Source organism: Lynx canadensis, chromosome E3 (assembly GCF_007474595.2).
Source record: "Lynx canadensis isolate LIC74 chromosome E3, mLynCan4.pri.v2, whole genome shotgun sequence".
Lineage (NCBI taxonomy): Eukaryota > Metazoa > Chordata > Mammalia > Carnivora > Felidae > Lynx > Lynx canadensis.
The window spans coordinates 9,393,716-9,414,576 of NC_044318.1; the positions used below are offsets into that span (position 1 = coordinate 9,393,716).

Consider the following 20,861-nt stretch of genomic DNA (forward strand, 5'->3'; position numbering starts at 1 on the left):
AGCCTGCCCAGCCAGGGAGGTGAGAGCCAGGATTCCAAGGCAGAGCAGTTCCCCTGCAGTGTCCTGCCCTTCTCTGCTGGGCCCCTGGAATGTTCCAGCGTGTTGCTTGTCCTCGAATCCACGGCACCGGCTTAGAGTCCTCCCCGTCTGCCTCCGTCCGGCAGGCACGGTCATGGGAAGAGATCGGGTCACGCAGCTCTCTCTGTCGTGTTTATTTCTCTGCATCCCTAACACCTGCCCCTTCGTTGGCAGTCAGTAATTAGGTGACAAACGTCCTTTTCGTGGACACTGCTCATCAAAGAGTGAAGCGATTCGGGAAGTTGTAATGAACCTCAGTGTCACAAACACAGAAGCAGCTTGCTCAAAGTGGCTCCTGGCTCCCAAGCCCATCTCACCGGGGGGTGGACTGCTGGGCCCTCACCACACCCCTGCCCTCGGCGCTTCCGGGCCCTCTGCGGAAAGGGAACGTTGTAAATTGGCATTCTTCGTCTCCAGATGTGCCCGAGTAGTGCCCGGGCCTCCTCCGGTGATGTGTAGGCCACCCAGGTGTATCTCACACCTGGTGGTGGCCACTGCCCCCCATCATTCCCCTGACCCCCCGGAAGAGTGTCTCTGTGTCCTACTCTTTGTTTGGACCAGTAATGGAAGTGGAGTGGATTCAGGGGCTAGCTACCACTTTATCTCACCCCCGGGATGTCTCCTTCTGCGTTGCGGTTCTCCACAGTTCGGTTTCCTGTTTGAAACGAGAGGCTCGTACGTCACCTGACGATGTGGAGAAGCTCGGGGTCCTAAACCCCTGCTCAGTTCCTGCTCTTGTTACCTCCTGACGATGCGACCTTCAACGGGTTGCTTCCATCCTTCATTTTTCCCGTCTGTAAAATGGGACCCACACCACGTACCCGGCCTGGATGTGTAATACCGAAGGGGTGCCTCCCATAGACGGTGTGCACGAGTGCTTGGCTCCCCTCCCTCCCATCATAGGGGCCTCCCCCGGCCTCGTTTGTCTGTCTTGTCGCATGTTCATTGTGTGTCCTGCACGGTGTCTGGCACCCCAGAGAACCTGAAAGGGGGCACACCCCATACCTGAAAGTCTAGTCCTTAGGTCAGACTTCAGGAACCAGTCGCTGAGCTAAATGAAGCAGAGATAGACCCTTGGGTGCTGCTGATGTGCTCACGGAGACCCTTGTGCTAAATCCAGGCCTTCATTTTTGACCCTCATTCATTTCTGAATCACCTCCTATCTAATGCAGAAGGTGTAATGATGGCAGCCGTCTGCTGTTCCTGCGGAAGGTGGTGGAGACAGGTGGGGCAGCGCGGAGTGGGCTGCAAAGGGGCGGAGGGCAGGCCGGAAGGCACTGCCGGAAGGCGATGCCAAGGGCGGCCCCGGGGCAGGACATGGGGCTCTGCCACCCTGCCCTGGGATAAAGGGACTTGGGATGAGGGACCCCAGGCCTTTGGAGGAAACAGCTTACAGAGGCCCAGAGGAAGAGGCAGGCAGGGTGTGCTGTCTCCTTGGCTGCTTGGCACAGACAGCCGGGCCCTCACCACACATGCCGTGTATAGTTAGCTGTGTGTTCCAGGAGGGAAAAAAAGTGATAGCATTGAAGCCCACCTTCTTTAGATAGATAGATAGATAGATAGATAGATAGATAGATAGATAAAGGGGCGCCTGGGTGGCTCAGTCGGTTAAGCGTCCAACTCTTGATTTTGGCTCACATGATGATGTCACAGTTCCTGGGATGAAGCCCCATGTCAGGCTCTGTGCTGACAGCACAGAGCCTTCTTGGGATTCTGTCTCTCCCTTTCTTTTTGCCTCTCCCCCCTTGCTTTCTATCTCAAAATAAGTAAACATTAAAAAAAAATCACTCACATATTTAAAAAAAAAAAAAAGACACCTAAGACAGCATGTGATGCTTGAAGCAGTAAAATTAAATCTCTAGGACATTTACCTATATAGGAAATCTCATTCCTTTAGGGTGTCTGGTAAATGAAGTGTCTGTGTCCAACGATGCATGCACATTCAGTGTCAGTACTGATGCAGCAAAGTTCCAGGAGGGGAGATGTTGTTACCATTCATCGTAGTCATCAGAGAAGACTTCCTGGAAGTGGTGTGGAGCTAGGCAGACAGTTCCGCTCCTGTCTGGCCCAGCGGCTGTGGGCATACGCGCTTTCTCGGGGCTCGGTGTTCCCCTCTGTAACAAGGGACAGCATCAGCACTCCCGTCCAGTGGTAGGTGAGCCCCACAGGTGCCCGGAACTTAGTAGGTGCTCACTGAGTAGCTTTGTTTTTCTGATCCCAGGTAAGATGCTGAGCGGCTGAGGAAGGAAGTAGGTTGGTGGTCATGTGGCAGGAGTCGTAGGGCTTCTGGAGCAAGGCGGGCCTGGGTCTGCATCTTAGTTCTGCCACCAGCCAGCTGAGTCTCCGTCTTGTCGGCGGACTGGGAAACATCCCTTCCGGAGTCTTCGGGGGGACTAAATAGGATCTGTAGCTCACCGCCTGCCTGCAGTCGGTGGTCTGCTCTCCACAAATGGGGGGCTGCCCTCACTAGGTCTGTCGTCGTCACTCTGGGGAGTACAAAGAGAGGGAGGAGGCTGCGGTCAGGGACCCGCTCCCCGCTGGGTGGAGGGGCCCGAGAGGGTGAGAAAGCACAGCTTGCCACAGCACGGAGGCAACTCGTCAAGGGTGTCCGAGCTGTCAGTTCAAGGGAAGGAAAACTCTGCGTCTCGGGAAACAAAGGCTCGCGGCCCGCACGTCTGGCCGCCTCGAGGCCTCGTGCCAGCCTTAACGTGGGCACACTGTACCCGTTGGCTGTCGGTGGGCGAGATGAGGGGCCCGTGTAACCTGCCCCGGCCCCTCCCTCCCTGCGGTGAGGTTTCCTGTGATGTCTCTCTTCCAGATGAAGCCCATGAACGTGGAGTACCTCATGATGGACGCCTCTATCCTGCTGCCCCCGACGGGCACGCCGCTGACCGGCATCGACTTCGTGAAGCGGCTGCCGTGCGGCGACGTGGAGAAGACGCGGCGGGTGAGTGAGCGCAGGTGGGACCCACCTCTCCTGGGCTGCCGTCTGCCGGGGCCGCCGCCGGGGCTGGGAGGGAGGGTCTTCCAGCAGGTCGGGAGCCCGCCGTCCACCCCGTGTCCGGACAGCGGGCGGATGGGCGCCCCCCTCGCGCCCTGCCGCCAGGACAGACTTCTCAAGGGGACCTGCCCCTTGCTAACGCAGGGTTGAAATACCACGGCGCGGTGCCGGGCAGGCTGCCTTCGCCGGTGCAGGGCACGACCCCCAGCCCCAGGCTCTGAGAGAACGCCTCCGGGCCACTGCGGGCACCGGGGGCAGGGGGGTGAGCAGAGGGCAGGCGGCGCAGGTGAGGCCCGTGTGAAACTCTGGCCCAGAGAGGCTCAGCACCCCCGCCCGAGATGGTGTGGTGTTAAGGTATCTGAGGGATCTCCAGGCAGGCACCCGCTAAGGAGACTGCGATTCTCGCCCTGCCTGCTTGCTTCCGCGTGTGACGGGCACATTAGTTCTCAGAACCCCGCAGCAGCGTGCACCCCTTATCAGCGCTTTTTTTCTGAAGCAGTCTCGCAGGGCTCTTCACGGTATGCTATCTCTCTCGTAAGATCAGCTTCTTTCTTAGAAAGCAGTGTCACCTTGGGGCGCCTGGGCGGCTCAGTCCGTTGAGCGTCTGACTTCAGCTCAGGTCATGATCTCACAGCCCGTGAGTTTGAGCCCCCCATCGGGCTCTGTGCTGACAGCTCAGAGCCTGGAGCCCCTTGGGATTCTGTGTCTCCCTCTCTCTCTCTGCCCCTCCCCTGCTTGCGCTCTGTCTCTCTGTCTCAAAAATAAATAAAAACATTAAAAAAAAAAAAAACTACTTTAGAAAGCACTGTCACCTCTTCCTAGAAAAGCATTCCCTGGAGACATGAATGGATAAATGAGATGAATCCCTTGCCCTCTTCTTCTGAGTTAATCCCAGGCTAACCAGAGCCACAGAGGTGTTCGCTCTTGGATTTTGAGAACCAGGAATCACCTGCTGGATCGGCCTCAAACAGGAAGATTCCGTGGGCTTCCTCTGCCCAGGCGGTGATTTCGCCTTGGACGCATGGGGTGGCGGGGGACGCAGAGGAAGTCAGACATGTGTGTTTTAAGTCCATCCGCGTTCCCTGCCGTCTGACCAAACCCGCAGACCTCACCACAGGACCCACCCTGTCTGAGCCAGAGCGAGGTCCAGAAGGCTGTGAATGTTGAGAGCTCCTGCTCTGTGTTGGTACTGCCTTCTTTCTGGTTCGTGGTCCCCCAGTTTTCTTAATGCTTGTAGGAGCTCACGTCTGACAGAAAGTGAGTCTTCGTATCAGTTCTTAGTATGAACCTCCTCATGTAATTTTACAATTGTCCTAGGAGGCTGTGCTAAATTTAACCCATCTCACAGAGGAAGAAACGGAGGCATGAAGAGGTCCAGCGATTTGCTCGAGGTCCCCCAGCTGATAAGTAGCAGGAGCCAGGACTCGGCTCGGGCAGCGTGGCCTCCAGGGCTACCCTCTTAGCCACTCTGACCTGCCACTCCCTACTGCCACCTTCGTCGTATTTATCAGTCCTACGTGGTGCTGGGCACCAGGGACGGGGAATACACCGCCTCAGTCATCTAGGAGTCAGAGTCTAGAGGCCAGGGTAGGAAAGGCGGCATCATCAGTTTAAGGAATATGGGGTCAGGCTCTTAATCCCACCTGGGGAGCGAGGTGGCACAGGCACCAGAGGGATAGGCCGGGCAGCCAGGGGGTGCAGAGCGCCAGGGAGATGTGGCTCATTCCAGCACCTCTAGGGAAGGGACATGGCTGGAGCGCAGAGCGAGGGAGGCCCAATGGGAAGTGATGAGGCTGGAGGGAGCTGATCTCAGGGGCCTTAGAGCCCAGCCAGGACCTTGGCCTTGGTAGCTGATTGCTGACATCAGGCCCTGCCAGCCCAGGGCAGACAGTCATGGTCCACAGGAGAGAATGGGGGAAATTCAGGGGTGGGGCAGATGGCAGAGGGAGGGTTGCTTGGGCTTTGGGGTTCCTTTACCCATCTGAGAGGAGCATGTCCCTGCCCTTGCCAGAGGTATTGTGGGGAGTCAGTGAAAGACAGAACACGAAAGGCCAGTAGTAGTCCTTTTTTTTTAATAGATATTTTTCTTTTCTTTTTTTTTTTTTAAGTTTACTTATTTTGAGAGAGCAAGAGAGTGCATGAGCAGGGGAGGGACAGAGAGAGGGAGAAAGAGAGAATCCCAAGCAGGCTCTGCACTGTCAGTGCAGAGACCAAGGCGGGGCTCGAACTCATGAACTGTGAGATCATGACCTGAGTCGAAATCAAGAGTCGGATGCTTAACCGACTGAGCCACCCAGGCGCCCCAGGCCGGTAGTAGTTGCTGGTGGTATGGGCCGCCTTCTTCTCTTTGCCCCTCACACCTCACTTGGTTGTAAACGGCCTGCCTCCCTTGCCGCAGACGGGATGCGTAGCCCAACTAACTGAGCACAGACAGAGCGCTGGGAATGTCTGCACTTCCCCGGGGTCTCTTGTTCAGTCTTTGTCTGTGTGACAAGTTTATAAAAGCAACTCTGAAGCCTCAGGGCCCCTGGGTTTAGAGCCCGCAAGAAGGTGGCCGAGTGGTAGAAAAGAGGGCCGGCCATCTCAAAGCAAAGCCATCTACCTTAGAGAAGCTTTCCTTTGTGACTTCAGATTTCTGAAGGGGAGTTTTGGCCACTCACCTCAGTTTGGTTCCTATTTCAAGGAGCTGTCTAGAATCCTCCAGAAGCTCCAGAATCCTTAGCCCATTTCAGACATCAGAACGCAGCAGTGTGCTTTGAATTTGAGCTAAAGGAAGTGTATGGTTTAGCAAGCAATTGAGGGCTTATGTGGTTTCTTTCAAGTTCTTTGCTTGTATCCAAAGAACATTCCATTTCATCCTTTTGGATTCAAAGGTTTTCTTCTTCTTCTTCTTTTTTTTCCACCAAGGAAACTTTTTTAACTTTTAGGAGGCTGACCCTTTTCAGAAATCCCTTCTGTTTCCTTAAGGACTTGTTGAAGGAAGTTCAAACAACCCTTAATAATACATCATTCCTAACTTGTAAAACAGTCCTCCCTACATTCACCAGAGAGCCCCTGGACGCTCACCGTATGCCAGATGCTGTGCCCGAGGGCACAGACGTGAACCGGGCTGAGGGGACATTTGAGTACAGAGTTCAAGATGTGAATAAGCACGGCATGTTCAGGAAGCGGGGCGACCGGCAGGCTGAGTGAAGGGAATGGGACAAGACAGGAGGGTGACCGGGCCTCGCAGGCCATGGGGAGGCACCCAGCGCTGAAAGTCACGTTGTGCCTCCTGCGCATTCTTCCATTCGACAGACGTGTTGAGCATTTGCTAGGTACTGTGCAAAATGCCAGAATAGACAGTGAACGGAGATTGTAAAACGAGACCAGAAAAGCAAGAGAGCCACTGAGCCATGCCAGCTGGTAAGGGAAGTTCACGTAGAAAAGAAGGTCCTGGGAACTACTGGGGTCTGATGAGAACGTGTAAGCAGAAATGGGGACTTGGGCTGGGCTCCTCCCAGAGGCGGTGAGAGAAGCAGTTTAGAAAGAACACAGGCTGGTGAGACCAACCAAGTTCAGTGCCGGCTCCAGCTGTGTGGCATTGGGGAAGTTGTTCAACCTCATCGAGCCTCACGTTGCTCGTGTGTTCTGTGTCTCAGCTCCTGCCCAAGGTAGTTGGAAAGACGGGCTGCAAGGTGCCTGGCAGACAGGAGGTGCTCAGGAAGTACTTACTGTGCGGTGAAGCAGTCTAGCATCTCAGGAGGGAAGGAAAGAGAGTTTTTCGTGGTCTCCTGAAGCTTAAGGCTAGAGAAGAGTTAGAGGAATTTTGGTGAACATCAAAATCTGGATTTAATCCAGTAGCTACCTTTCCGTGGTAATCTGGGAAGCCATTAGGAAACACGTGTATTTGTGTGAAATTGTATTTGTCCCTGAATTCTGTTCCCTATCCCCACGTAAAACCACACACAGGTTTTGTGTTTATCGCTGTTGACCGTGAGGAAATAGGATATTTTGCTTTTCTCTCTGGATGTGTATTACGCATGAAAGAACATCTTGTGAGGTTCTAAAAGTGGAGGGGAAAGAATTTCCCGTGATTTCATCACCCAAGACCCTTTTCGCGTCTCCTCCCTGCCTTTGTTTGCAAGCGTGTCTTCTCAAGAGGCAGAAGGGTGCCTCGTGGCCTCGCTTCCAGGCCCCTCCCTGCCCTTTCTCCGTCCTGCAGCAGAATCAGGAAGCTCTCCTTGTTGTGACGCGGTCGTCGCAAGTCGAATCTCTTACCGGGGCCTGAAAGTTTATCTGGTGACTTCTGCCATGACTTAGGCATCTTTCTGCTGGTTCGATATCCTGGTTGCTTCCGGGATCACATTATTTTCAGCTAAACTGTCATGAGCAGCTTCATGAATACAGTGTTTTCTTTCTCCTGGCTTATTTCTTTAGGATAAGTTCCCAGAAGTGGAGTTTCCGCTTCAAAGGGTATGAACGTTTTTTGCGTGACACTGTACATCCCGGCAAGGCGCTTTCCCAGCGGGCTGTGCCCGCTTTACACTGCTTCGGCGTCCCATTAAGAATGACTGACTCTTGGGGCGCCTGGGTGGCGCAGTCGGTTAAGCGTCCGACTTCAGCCAGGTCACGATCTCGCGGTCCGGGAGTTCGAGCCCCGCGTCAGGCTCTGGGCTGATGGCTCAGAGCCTGGAGCCTGTTTCCGATTCTGTGTCTCCCTCTCTCTCTGCTCCTCCCCCGTTCATGCTCTGTCTCTCTCTGTCCCAAAAATAAACGTTGAAAAAAAAATTAAAAAAAAAAATAAAAAAAGAATGACTGACTCTTCGCGGCCGCTTCCACAGCCTGGTGGGCTTCTAACCTGGGCGACTGCCCCCTAAACTCCGCAGCTTGCAGGTGTGGCAGGGCCAGTGGCGAGAGGGCTGGACCTGAGCGCTGTATACGGGGCGGCCCCGGGGCTCGGGGGCTGTGCCTCTGCGGTGGCCCCTGAGATCGGGGCCGGTGGGTACCCCCCATCCCCAGAACTCGCATCTGGGCTCGGGGGATTCGTGTGACTCACCCAGGTCCGTCTGAGCCCGAAGCCGTCCTGCCCCACTTGGCGAACTCGTTCCCCACGACCCCCTCGCAGAACTCGCTCTTGGGGGCACTGGAGCACGCAGGACGCGTCTCTTCTTGGTACTTGAGCGTGCTCAGCTGTCACTCCTGTCCAAAACGAATGTGTTCTTCCAGTGTCCGTCTGCCTTCCTGGCATTCTGTGGAAGCTTCAGAACGAGTAATGAGTCCTTTTTCCTTTTCAGTAAAACTTGACAAATTGCATGTTTATTTGGCAAAGTCCAGAGAAGCGCTCAATAAAAGCCTGGGTCCCAAGCCTTAAATCTTTTGAAGGCAAAGGCATATGGTTGGAAGAATACAGACTTTGGAGTCTGGTTATTAGCCGAGTCACTGTGGGCAGGCTGCCTCACATCCCCGGGCTTTGCTTTCCTGTCTGTAAAATGGGAACCACGCGGAGTTGTTAAAAGGCTTCAGTGAGATGTCGCGGTCTTGCCTCGCTAGTACCTGGCAGGACTCTGGTGAGTGGAGGGGGTGTTATTGTTTAGGGGGCTGTGGGATGAATTTGAGGGCCTTGATCCTGGTGTTTTACCTCTCTTTTGTGGATTCTTGGACTTGTGTGGCTAGTCAACGTGCCTGGTGGACCCTGTAGGACCCCCAAGGGACCCCCATCTTTAGTCCAAATGGAGCACCTGGCCCTGTGGGGTCCGTCCTCCCTCGTGGGCATGGGCTTTTCACACCCTCTTCCTTCTCTTAACTGGGGCAAGAACCAGGAAAAGTATTTTAGGGGCATTTATTTTATGTTCTGTATTCTTCATATTTTTATTATCCTATTATTATTGTTATTATTATTATTATCATTTGGTATTTCTGGAAATACCTGCCATTTGTTGGCTTGCAGACCAAAAGCAGATGTGTTACCAGAAAGGTCCCTCCTAGGAGCCAAGTTCTGAACTTTTATATTGGAAGGTTTTGGTTCTCAGAGTGATGGTCTGTAGAAAGCCACACACATTTCTGTTCTCAACCCCCAGCGAGGAGGGTCCTGCTTGATTTCTTTGCCCTCAGAACCCCGGGAAGAATGGGTTTTTGAGACAGAAATGAAGCATTCACTCAGCTTCGACCTGACGGATGGGCCTTTTTTGGTCACATCCGAGGCCTGTGACTCATTATTTGAGAGTTCAGATGGCCGTGTAGTTCAAATGACCACCCACATCTTGGGCTTTCTGCGCTCAGGCCGGCACAGGCGTGTGAATTTCTTCGTGTGCTTGGTTAAGTGCCACAAGCATCAGACATTCCGGTTCCAACCCCAGCTCAGGCATCATCAGCCCTGTGAACTTGGTTCAGTCTGCCTCTCCCCGTTCCGTCTCTTCCCGTGTCACGGCTTTGACACTGCGGTGAGGTGCCCACGGTGCCTGGCACGCGGTGGCTGCTTCGTAATTGCCGTTTTGATTTTAAGAAAACGAAGCCACACTTCTTTCTCTTCAGATTGTTGCAGACGTCTTACGAAGACTGTACTTTAAAAAGCTGATAAGAACAATCAGACCGATACTGATGCAGCTGCCACTCTCACTGCGATATAAAAGCTTATCTTCCTCTAGTACTTTGGCGTGATCTCAGAATGCATCCAGGACGTAGGATTGTTCTTCCGGTTTTCTACGTTAGGAGATCAAGAAAGTGGCTCAGGTCTCTTGCCAGTTGCAGGCCACGGCCAGATGAGGCTTTCCACGTGCGGGTGGGTATCCTTGTGGCCTGGGTCATCGGGAGCCAGCGCAAGCCCCGCTCTTTGGAGGCAGAGGCAGGAATTTGCCTCCCCCCAGCCCCGCCCCCGCCTTGTTTCGGGAGGCACCTTGTCTTGTGAAGGGCCGCCTCCCCGGTCAGTGGGCCAAGCCTGTAGCCTCAGAACTGTAAACAAGAAGACCAAAAGTGGGCTGGCGCTCATCGCTGTGTGGCTTGCCAGTGGCGACAGTGGTTTGTCCCCGTGCCCTCCCCCGTGCCCAGCTAGCGAGTGGCCGCAGTGAAGGATGGCTGCCCCTTTACTAGCACATGCTAGCCACACCCCCACCCCCCCGCCTTATCTCAGAGCCTCCTAGCAGCCCTGTGAGGCGGGGGCCACCACCCCCATTTCACCGATGTGGACATTGGAGCTCACGGGGGTCGGGGGCCTTGCCCAGCAAGTCCAGCGCAGACCTCGTGTGTCTGACTGCAGAGCGGTTTCCCTCAGGCCTCAGGCCCGTCAGCTACGCTTCAGGGGAAGAGGTGGGAAGACGGCCTGTGCGAGGGGCTGCCCCTCGGCTTCCTGGTCTCACCGGTGGGCCACTCAGCTCCAGTCGGGGACCCGAGGGTAGCTTGCGTGCTGCCAGCACAAGCCGGGCCCGCGGTGAAGGCTGCTTTCTGCACAAACATCTCTGGTTCCGGGGCCTGGGATTCTGCTTTCTTCCCGGTCTCTGGGAAGCGTGGATGGCCATGCTGGATCCCTCCCGGACGCCTCTTTCGCGGGCCAGGGATCCCCATGCTCCCGGAGCTGCCTCTGTTCCCAGAGAGCTGGCTGGGTCAGTGTGAGGGGCCCTTGGGGCACCGATGTCCCCGCACACCTGCCAGGCCCCAGGTCTGCCGTCCCGTCCACAGCGTAGCCCCTGTGCAAGGCCAAGGGGCTGAAGCTTTGCTGCGCACGGGCTCGCCCAGGAGGGGCAGGGGCGGGCTTTTAATCGAGTCGGGCCGCCCTGAACCCTGCAGGGTTCACCCTCTGTCCTCTCTGCCCCCACGTTCAGTAGGTGGGACGCGGGAACGCTGTCACTTGGGATTTGCGTTTCCAGATTCTGTGCTGGTTTAGTGGGAAGAGGCCAGGTTCCAGCCCTCCCTAGATGCGTGCCCTGGGGCAGGGAACTTCACCTCCTTGGGTCTCAGTGCCTTGTCCGCAAAGCGGGCCACCTGCTGAGGACGCAGGGGTGTGGGGGTGGGGGGGGGGTGGTCAGAAGGTCACGTGACACTAGGGGAGAGGTGCTGGCAAATGCCAGGTGCTCGGTTGAGGTGAAGTGCCCTCACTTGTGGATAAGTGGGAACAGGCTGCACCTGTTGATTTTCTTTCTTTTTCTTGTTCTTTTTCTCCTTCTTCTTTTTTTTTTGTCTTGCTTTGCAAACACCAGAGCCCTGGGACTGGGACTGGGAGAGGTGGACTTCATTTTGTTTGTTGAAATCAAGAGCCACTGTGTGATTTCTCCACATGGAGCACGTCACCTAACTAACTACAGGTTCATTCTTTGCTGCTCCCCAACTGTTTGTGCAGGCCATCCGGGTGTTCTTCATGCTCCGTTCCCTGTCACTGCAGCTGCGAGGGGAGCCCGAGACCCAGTTGCCACTGACGCGGGAGGAGGACCTGATCAAAACTGATGACGTCCTAGATCTGAGTGAGTCACGGCAGGGGTGAGGGGGCGGGGCAGGGGGCAGTGTCCGCTCCGCCCTGCCGGCTCAGACGTAGCTGGGAGGGTCAGTGTGCCACCAGCATTTGGGACTGTGGTTGATCCATCACCAAGCACCAACAGAGCGTGCGTGTCCCACAAAACTCCAAGAAAGGGCCCTGCCTTCTGGGCGCCTGGAAGCCCGTCGTGGGTTCTGCTCACCGCAGCCCAGGTGGGGCTGTGCAGGTCGTCCGCCGAGGGGTCTGGGCGGGGTGATCGGGGTCTCCGGCTCCAGGATCCCTGCCCTCCGTATGACCGTGGCACTGCCAGTTTGATTGGTTTTCTGTATGATGCCAATGATTAAAGATTCTGCTGCTGAAAAGGGGGGAGGGTGACTTTTTTTTTTTTTTTTAATTTTTTTTTTTTTCAACGTTTATTTATTTTTGGGACAGAGAGAGGCAGAGCATGAACGGGGGAGGGGCAGAGAGAGAGGGAGACACAGAATCGGAAACAGGCTCCAGGCTCCGAGCCATCAGCCCAGAGCCCGACGCGGGGCTCGAACTCACGGACCGCGAGATCGTGACCTGGCTGAAGTCGGACGCTTAACCGACTGCGCCACCCAGGCGCCCCATTTTTTTTTTTTTTAATTTTTTTTTTCAACGTTTATTTATTTTTGGGACAGAGAGAGGCAGAGCATGAACGGGGGAGGGGCAGAGAGAGAGGGAGACACAGAATCGGAAGGGAGGGTGACTTTCAAAAGTGACTGTGGGTGACTTGATTAAAAGCGACAACGGGCATTAGCCTGGTTGCGTTCCGATAACCCTTCTCGTACGTGTAGGGCTCTCTCTTTCCTCCCATTTGCTATAGGGCACGTGCACAGGGATGGGCAAGGTGGCATGGTGACATAGTAGGATTCTTCGGTTAGAAGAGACGGAACACGCAACTTAGGCTGGCTTCAGGAACAGAAAGGGGAGTTGGCTGACGTCACTGGGAAGTCCAGGAGTACGTTGCCTTCGGGCATAGCTGCATCTAGGGACTTAAGCAGCGTCATCAGGAAGCTGCTGCCCTTTGTCTCCACTGGGCTTCCCTTTGTTCTGGCTTCATCCTCTGGAGGGCTCTCATCAGATGGTGACAAGGTGGCCGTCTGCCGTTCCAAAATCTACTGAACTGGCTAAGCAGCCCTTCCAGAAATAGGGCTGCTCTTTCCTGTGACTTGATGGAGGTCTGCAGCAGGGCTCTCATTGGTCTGGCTTGGGTCCATTGACCATCCCTGAACCAATCTGTGGTCAGAGGAATGTGGTTCACTAATGGGCGAGGCTGGGGTCTCGTGGCTGGTCCTTGAGCTGGGCTGTGGGGCCCATTTCTTTTGAAAGAAAAGACTCAGACTCCACCTGAGAGTGAGGAGGGAGGTTGCCCTCAAAGAAAACTCAAAGACATGGAAGTTGAGCAGGCGGGACCCGCAGAGAGAACTCTTTGTAGCATATGGTAAAGACAGGGTCCTGTTGTTTTAAGTCCGCTTTATTGAGATCAGTTTACGTCTGATAAAATTCACCAAGGTTTAGCGTACAGTTGAATGAGTTTTGACAGAAGCGTTCCGTTGTGTGACCCACAATCCTGATGTAGACCCCTGAGGGTTGGCACTTGAGCCGGATACCCCTGCCCTGCCGTGTGTTCCCTTGAACCAACGATGGAAAACACCCCCCGCCCCGCTTCTATTTCCTCACCTGTAAAATGGCGATGAACTTCCTTATATTATGGGCCTGTGTTGAGAACTGAGCAAAATACCGTATGAAATACTATACTACTGAGCATTGTGTCCAGGGTATAACTGCGCTCAGGAAGCTGCAGTCCTCTGTATTACCTGCTAATTAAATAAGGTGATGCATAGAAAGTGCAGAGCTTCCTGCGTGAATAGAGGATTCTCCGTAAGTGATTATGATGGGTTTTACCTGTTTGTCTTAACTTCTTCTTCTTGCCTTCTTCTTGTTCTCTTTTTGTCTTCTCTCTCTTGGAAGAACAAGGGAGCTGTGTCCTGTATGGGCCGCTCTCTGCTCATCTCCTTTGGCCCCTTCCTCCTTGAGAGATGGCCACTGGGATTTTTTTAAGGGTTTAAATTGATTAAGCTGACTGGAGAGAAGATAAACCAGTCTTTCTCTGATTGGATTTAGGGAAGGAGGGAGACAGCTTGCTTTCATGGGCAGCAAGAATGTTCGCATCCATGAAATGGAATTAAATTTTATGCTGGGAATTCACGTTGCTTCCTTCCCCCTCCACCTAGGAATGGCCCGCTGAAAGAAAGGTTAAAAGTCTTTCACTTATCAATTTTAATTGACTAGATTGCTAGTTGAGATCGCTTAACTGAACCTTTTTGGGTAGCTGGCCATTAAGAAAGTAATGGCTGTCTGTCTTTACCCAGCCCCATCACAAATTATGTCTTCACTAAAGGGCGCCATCCAGAAAGTACTAGGAATTGTGGGTTTTATGAGCACATGATACTAGAATAAGGTATGCACGTGTTATTGTTTGACTTTTCTTTCTTCTTTTTATTCTTCCTGGCGATTGTTCCTAAATGCTGGATCTCCCCTTCCATTGGGGAAAAGTCAGCACGCTCTGCACATCACAAAATGCCTTCTATGTGCATAAAACGTAGGCAACATCATAACCTAGACGAAGGCATTCATATTTGCCAAGCGATTGGAAACTGGGCATCCTCCTTGTGAGCGTAGTGATTTGAGGAGGCGGACTTCGGGGAGAAATGCTGGGGGCTGGTCAACTTTTCCCGAAGGTGATGTGATACGGGCGGACCGGCACAAAGGAATGCCAGCTCCAACCGACCAACAGATCGCAGGAGGAGGTGACTTAACCTGTGTTTACTGACCTTGTCACACGTTGATAAGAAACCACAGCCCCATCACATATCTCCAGACCAGCTGTGAGCCTCTGGGTCTGGTGTGGCAGGTGAGCTCTGACAGGCTGGCTCCTGAACCGGAGCCTCGTGGAGGCCTTCACCCCTGCCCCTCCGGAAAGAAGCCAGCTGCCTGTGCTCGAGCCTGTTTTGTTTTTGTTTTTGCCGGAGAGGAGAGTGGCTTGGGGCAGGGGTCACAGACTGGCAGCGTGAAGGAAGGGAGGGCAGGCGGGCAGGAGGCAGGGAAGGGGGATGGGAAGGGAAGGCTGGCTTGACTAGATGAAACAGATCAGACTTTTAGAGAGAATGGCCCCGTGAATCACCACCTACCCCGCCTCCAGCTTCAAAGGTTGTTACTCTCACTGCCCCTACCATTTCTCTTTTTATATACCCGCACCCCGCGTATTAAAGCAAATGGAAGACGTCGCATCATCGCATCTATACATACTTGTCTCTAGCAGACAAGGACTGGGGGCTGCTCTTATTAACTGAATTGGTTGCCACCCTTGCAGATGGTGAGCTTGCCCGGCCCCGCTGCGGCTCCAGATGGAGCCCGGGCAGGAGGGAGGGCTGGCGGCACCGTGCCCACTCCGACAAGCCATCGGGCTGGTGGCATCGCTCAGGGCCTTAGGGTTCCTGAGGCTCAGAGGCCTTGCCTCTAAAATGGTTCTAAAGACTTGCCGGGGAGCTGTTGAAAATCAGATGAGATCACGTTGGTGAAGCTCCCGGTGCCGTGCTGGGCCCATCGTAGGTGCTCGGTGAGGGGAGAGCTGGCTGTCGTCCCTGGTGCAGCTGCTGGAGAAGTGACGTAGGGCTCACACTGCGGGGCTCCGTGGGGCGGGCATCTTTGGCTTTGACAACGATTTGGAAGAGCGTATCCTGACGTGTTTAAACCAGTTCATCACTTGTATGATGGCCCCGTTTTGGGGGTAAGAAAGGCCGTGCTGGCTGCCTGCATCCAGGTGAAGGGAGCCGCACCAGGCAGGGCACTCCTGCGTGCTCCCTGATGGGCCTCCTGACCGACGGGCCCCTGGAGTGCCCTGAGGACAGCAGGCCGTGCCAGAAGCCAGCTTCCTGCCAGAAGTGGCACCAGGGCCTTCTAAAAGGAGTCTTGCCTGTTTCTAGAAAATATGGCCAATCACGGTAGGGAGAAATTCCCCCCTTGTCCATATATCCTAAGTAGATACCAGGCATCCTCGTGAAACTCCCGGATTCCTTCCCAGCCTTTTCCACGTGGCCACTTGACGTTTACATAGTGTGGCCGTAGCATGTGCGTCCCACACCTAATCTCGTCCCCTGATTTTCTAGACCCAGTCCGCAGATCCATCCATTCATTCCACGATGTGTTGGGCGCCTGCTGTATGCCAGGCACAGCGATGGGAGCTGGGATGTGATGGTGAGCTGAGGCCAGCTTGCTCTCTCTCTGGTGGTGCTTCCAGTTTGGAGTGGGGGTGGGGGGGCCACCAACAGGTAAGGAAGTAAGTACACAATCACAGGTTGTCGGAGATGGTCTGTGGAGGCGGTTGGACCGGCTCTGTGCTCGAGAATAAGTAGGAGGAGAGACCTCCTGTCTGGTTAGAGAGGCCTGTCTGGTCAGGCACCGTGAAGGAGGGACCAGAAGATTGTGGGAAAAGGCAAAACCGAGGCCCGCCAGTTAGAGGGGATGGCAGAGGTGAAGCCGGAAGGGGAGAGAGCGTGGCGTGTCCGGCAGCTGGTGTGGTCCGCAGGGGAGAGAGGGGCTGAGATGAACCAGAACTCAGGCCCAAGGCAGCAGGAACCCATCTGAGCGTTTCCACAGGGACATCTGTCCTTAAAGTGTACTTCCAGGTCACTTGGTCCCAACAGAGCCCCAAGGGGCTGGAGAGGCCACGTGGGAGGTGGTTATGAACACGGGCTTGGGGACCAGGCTGTGTCTGGTGTGAAATCCCAGCTTTGCCCTTGTAACGAGCTAGCGTATGGCCTTCTACAAGCAAATTTCGTGTCTTAGTGCCTCAGTCTCCTCATCTGTGAGATGGGAGTCGGTGGGAGGAGTAAAGGAGTTAATGCGTGTGAAGTGCTTGGAGCAGTGCCTGGTGCGCTCGCCGGCCAGCCATTTGGAAGGCCCGGCGGGGTTCGGGGATCAACCAGCAGTGCGAAAAGGGGGATGGGAGCACGGACAGCATTTCGTGGCGATGCTGGAGATCCAGCTGGACTCTGGGCTCTGAGCGACAGTGTGGGCAGCAAGGGGTGGGGGTGGGGGGACAGCGACTCCATAAGCAAGGGACCAGCCCTGGAGGAGGAGAGGAAGCCTAGTTGGGTGGTCACAGAAGAGGTGCTGAGCTGCGGCCCGGCCGTGATGCCCAGGACGAGGGTCGGGCGTTGGCGGACACTGTCCTCCGGAGAGGTTCCACACAACCGTCACGAACTTCGTTGGCCGAGGCGTCTCCTGGGACCGTTGCATACCTGGTGGCATTTCTCCTTGTGCCGTGTCACCACACAGATGGCTGTTGCTCACAGGTGCCCACAGCAGTTAGAAACCTAGGTCACACAGTCTGTGCGCGGGGGTCCCAACCCTCCAAACACGGGTCTGCACACCAGCAGCTCTCTGTACTCTGGGTCTGCCTCCTTGCCCAGGCTTGGACACACCTGTGTGGGGGCCTGGAAACAGGCCCGTGGAGGGCAGAGCAGTGGTTTCCTGTGGTTCCTAGACCTGGGGACTGCCCTGCCCAGTACTGTGCCAAAACGATAAAACCCCAACAAACCCCTGGGGTTGGGATTGCCAACTTTTTATTTTACGAAGTCTTTTTTTTTTTTTTTTAAAGCATTTATGAACTACCATTTCATAAAAGAAAGGAATCCCAGATAAGTAGGAAGGGCATCATTTCAGAACAAGGGACAGACTTTCCAAGAACTATGCCTACATGCTATGTTTTAATGGGGTCTATTCTTGTATTCACCTTTGAGCGACAGAAAGACAGAAAGACAGAGTGCAAGTGGGGGAGGGGCAGAAAGAGAAGGAGACACAGAATCCGGGGCAGGCTCCAAGCTCTGAGGTGTCAGCACAGAGCCCGGCATGGGGCTTGAACCCACAAACCTTGAGATCGTGACCTGAGCCGAAGTCAGACGCTTAACCTACTGAGCTGCTCAGGTGCCCCAATGGGGTCTCTTCTTTAAGTAATTCAAGTGCAGGCCAGTTACAAGAACAAAAGTGTCTCTGTCTTTTTTGAGCTCCGTCTTGTGGGGGAGGTAAGGACGGACCACCTGGGCACACAGAGGAAAGTCAGATGGCCACTGTGTTAAGGTGCCCAGGGGTTGCCTGGAAGTCACAGAGGTTTTTGAGGGAGCATCCACCCATCTGATGGCTGGGTGTGCATGCAGGTGCCTGGCAGGAGCAAAGGCCCTGGGGTTGAGGGGGAGTTCAGGAAGATGAGAAGCAGCGGTGTGGCTGGAGGGCAGGGCAGGGTGGTGAGAGGACTGCGTTTGCCTGGGGCCCGGTGTGTGGGCCTTGCAGGTCGATCAGGGATTCAGGCTTTCTTCTAAGAACAGTGAGAAGTGTTTTTCACCTGGTGATACGATCGCATTTGTATCTCAGAAGGCCCTCTCTGGCCTCAGTGTGAGGGTGGGTTTACGGGGTGAGGGGCAGCGTTCCAGCCAGGAGTCCTGGAGAGAGGCCAGGCCTGTGAGACGGATCCTGCCAGAAGTGTTGTCCTAAAGGTAGTGCCCACAGGCTTCTTACACAGCTCGGTTGGCCCCAGCAAGTGGTTCCTGAGCGCTCTTGCTTTCTGCTCTAGGGCCCAGGTACAGGGACTCTTGATTGCTGGGAGGCCCATCCTGTTTGATCCAGCCTGTGCTCTTGAACCTGACCCAGACCCGTGCCTTCAGAGCTAATTATTAACAACAGTGATGTCATTTTGGTTGATCTCGTCTCCAGGCCCGGCCAGGCAGGCTGCTGTGGGCCATCCCCCAGCGCTCCCGGCTGTTTCTAGGCCAGGACCTGCCTGTTTTGACAAGGGAGCTGAGGGTGTGGAGGAGGCCCTGGGTCCCAGAGCACTGCGGACTCGGGAGAGGACGGATCTGACATCTGGATCCCAGCTCTGCCTCTACCTTGCTGTGTGACTGGAGACACATCGATCCACCTCTCTGAGCGTCGGTTCCTCATTTGTAAAATGAGAGTAGCAGTGCCCGCCTTTGCAGGGAAATAGCTGTGCAGACAGGTTGCAAACATCTGGCCCTCAGGCCCACGGATGTAGTTGGGTGTCTGGCAGAATATGTGTAATTTTATGTTAGTTCCCAACATTTTATTTATTTACTTACTTATTTACTTATTTATTTATTTTTATTAATTTTTTTATTATTTCTTACAACATCATATGCTCTGTTTTATTGCATCTCATGTTGGGTAGAAGACAACACCTACCTCAATACCAATAACACGTTGCCAACATTTTAAAATCGAGGTATCTGGGGCGCCTGGGTGGCGCAGTCGGTTAAGCGTCCGACTTCAGCCAGGTCACGATCTCACGGTCCGTGGGTTCGAGCCCCGCGTCGGGCTCTGGGCTGATGGCTCAGAGCCTGGAGCCTATTTCCGATTCTGTGTCTCCCTCTCTCTCTGCCCCTCCCCCGTTCATGCTCTATCTCTCTCTGTCCCAAAAATAAATAAACGTTGAAAAAAAAAATTAAAAAAAAAAAAAAAAATCGAGGTATCTTACTGCACAAACCCAGATACCTCTCACTTTGAATGTGAAACGGTCTGGTCCCTTGGGGCGGAAATGCCCGCAGGCAGCAGCGGGCCGCCTCTTTGCAGGGGCATCCTTCGCGCCAGCTCGCGCTGTCTCCAGCTGCGGGCCTGCGCTGGACCCCAGCTGCCCGCTCGGCACCTCCCGCCTGCCACCACAGCGGACTCGAGCTCCCGCACCGACCTGCCTCCTGCAGCCTGCCCGTCCCCCAGTTGGGGGCAGCTCCGTCCCGGTGCTCAGACCCCGGGCTCGCCCTTGATTCTTTCTCTCCAACCCGCCTTCCGGTCGGCCAGCATCCCCGTTCGGCCCCTCTGTCCAGCTGTATCCAGATCTGACCACCTCTCTCAGCTCCACCGTCGCGAGGGCCCTGCCATCTGTCACCTGCGTTGTTGTAGTGGCCTCGTAACCAGTCATTTGCTTCTGCCTTGTCCCCTGCAGTTTATTCTCAATGTAGCGTCCAGCATCATCTTCTTAAGCCGGGGGCACCTGGGTGGTTCAGTCAGTTGGGCGTCCGCTCTTGACTTGGGCTCAGGTGGTGATCTCACAGTGTGTGGGTTCGAGCCCCGCATCCGGTTCTGCGCTGACAGCACGGAGCCTGCTTGGGATTCTCTCTCTTTCCCTCTCTCTCTGCCCTTCCCCTGCTCATGTGCTCTTTTTCTCTCTCTCTCAAAATAAATAAATAAACTTAAAAAAAAGCCAGGTCACGTCCTACCTTTATCACAGTGGCCTCCTTCCGACCCTGACTCTACAGCGGCTGAGAGGCTGAGTATTACCTAGCGCCGTCTGGCTGGCTCTGCTCTCTTGCTTCTCTTCAGACACGCCAGGCACAGTCCCACCTCAGGGCCTTTCCTCTGGCCGTGCCCCCCACCTGCAAACCACTCACTCCCCAGAACAAGTGCAGCTGTGGACACTTACACGGCCCACGGAAACCCGTGTGTGTCAGCCGTGCTCCACATTCCGCATGCGTGTTTGAGTTTGGACCAAGGCCCCTGCTCTCTGTTACCCTTTCGTTTGTTGATGGATAGGAGAGTGAACGTCATGAGCGACCCTGTGGCATTTCCCATCTCCCCATTTCCTAGCATTCTGCGTGCTCATCCCAGTGCCCTGACAGGCGAGAGTTTGCAGGCCGCTTGGAAGTTCTGGCTGTATTCATCACGTTGCCGAGATCCTCTCTTCCAGCAAGGGGATTGTGAAGCTCCCCAAGCAAGTGATGTGGTTTGACCGTAAGTCCATGAAAATGTCAGCTCATTGATTTGCTTCTCTTGCAAGGCCAGTGATGGTCTTGTGGTCCCATCTGTCAGTTCTGGAAAACTCTCCGTGTTCTCTGGCTTTGTTGATGGCCTGGTCATTGTCCTGTGCCTCATCCTGCCAGAACTAATAAAATGACATCATTAATAAAGCCTGTGAAACACAAATCCAGAGTGTGGGACATTCTAAAAGACAGCTGACTCGAACTTCTCAAAATCGTGAATGCCATGGGAGACCAAAAGAAAAAAAAAGAGGGGAGGGCGTCCATTCTATTATTGTTCTAAATTCTCGAAACGGAGGAGACCCCACTGTCCATTTGGGTTGGGTCTGACTTAGACGGAGAGGAACAAATAGCTTGAAAGGACTTGTTTTTGAAAACTGAGATTGGGAAATTTGCACGTGGACTGTGATCGGGTCTTAGGATTGAGGTCCACATTACGTTTCTTAGGTGTGATAACGGCATCGTGATTCTGGGGGAGAGTGTCTTTGTT

At 54.4% G+C, this 20,861-nt stretch overlaps 1 protein-coding gene across 12 annotated transcripts in view; it reads left to right on the plus strand.

Moving 5' to 3' along the window:
* Positions 1-20,861, plus strand: part of CLEC16A (C-type lectin domain containing 16A) — a 203,511-nt gene that overhangs the window by 89,188 nt on the left and 93,462 nt on the right. For all 12 annotated transcript variants that reach the window (XR_003965687.2, XR_003965689.2, XR_003965688.2 and 9 more), the window contains 2 exons: positions 2,897-3,025; positions 11,391-11,511. Coding sequence is in view for 9 of the 12 variants with exons in the window: in XM_030301390.2 (XP_030157250.1) it covers positions 2,897-3,025; positions 11,391-11,511 (250 nt within the window). In the remaining 3 variants the exon portion in view is untranslated. The remainder of the gene's footprint in view (positions 1-2,896; positions 3,026-11,390; positions 11,512-20,861) is intronic.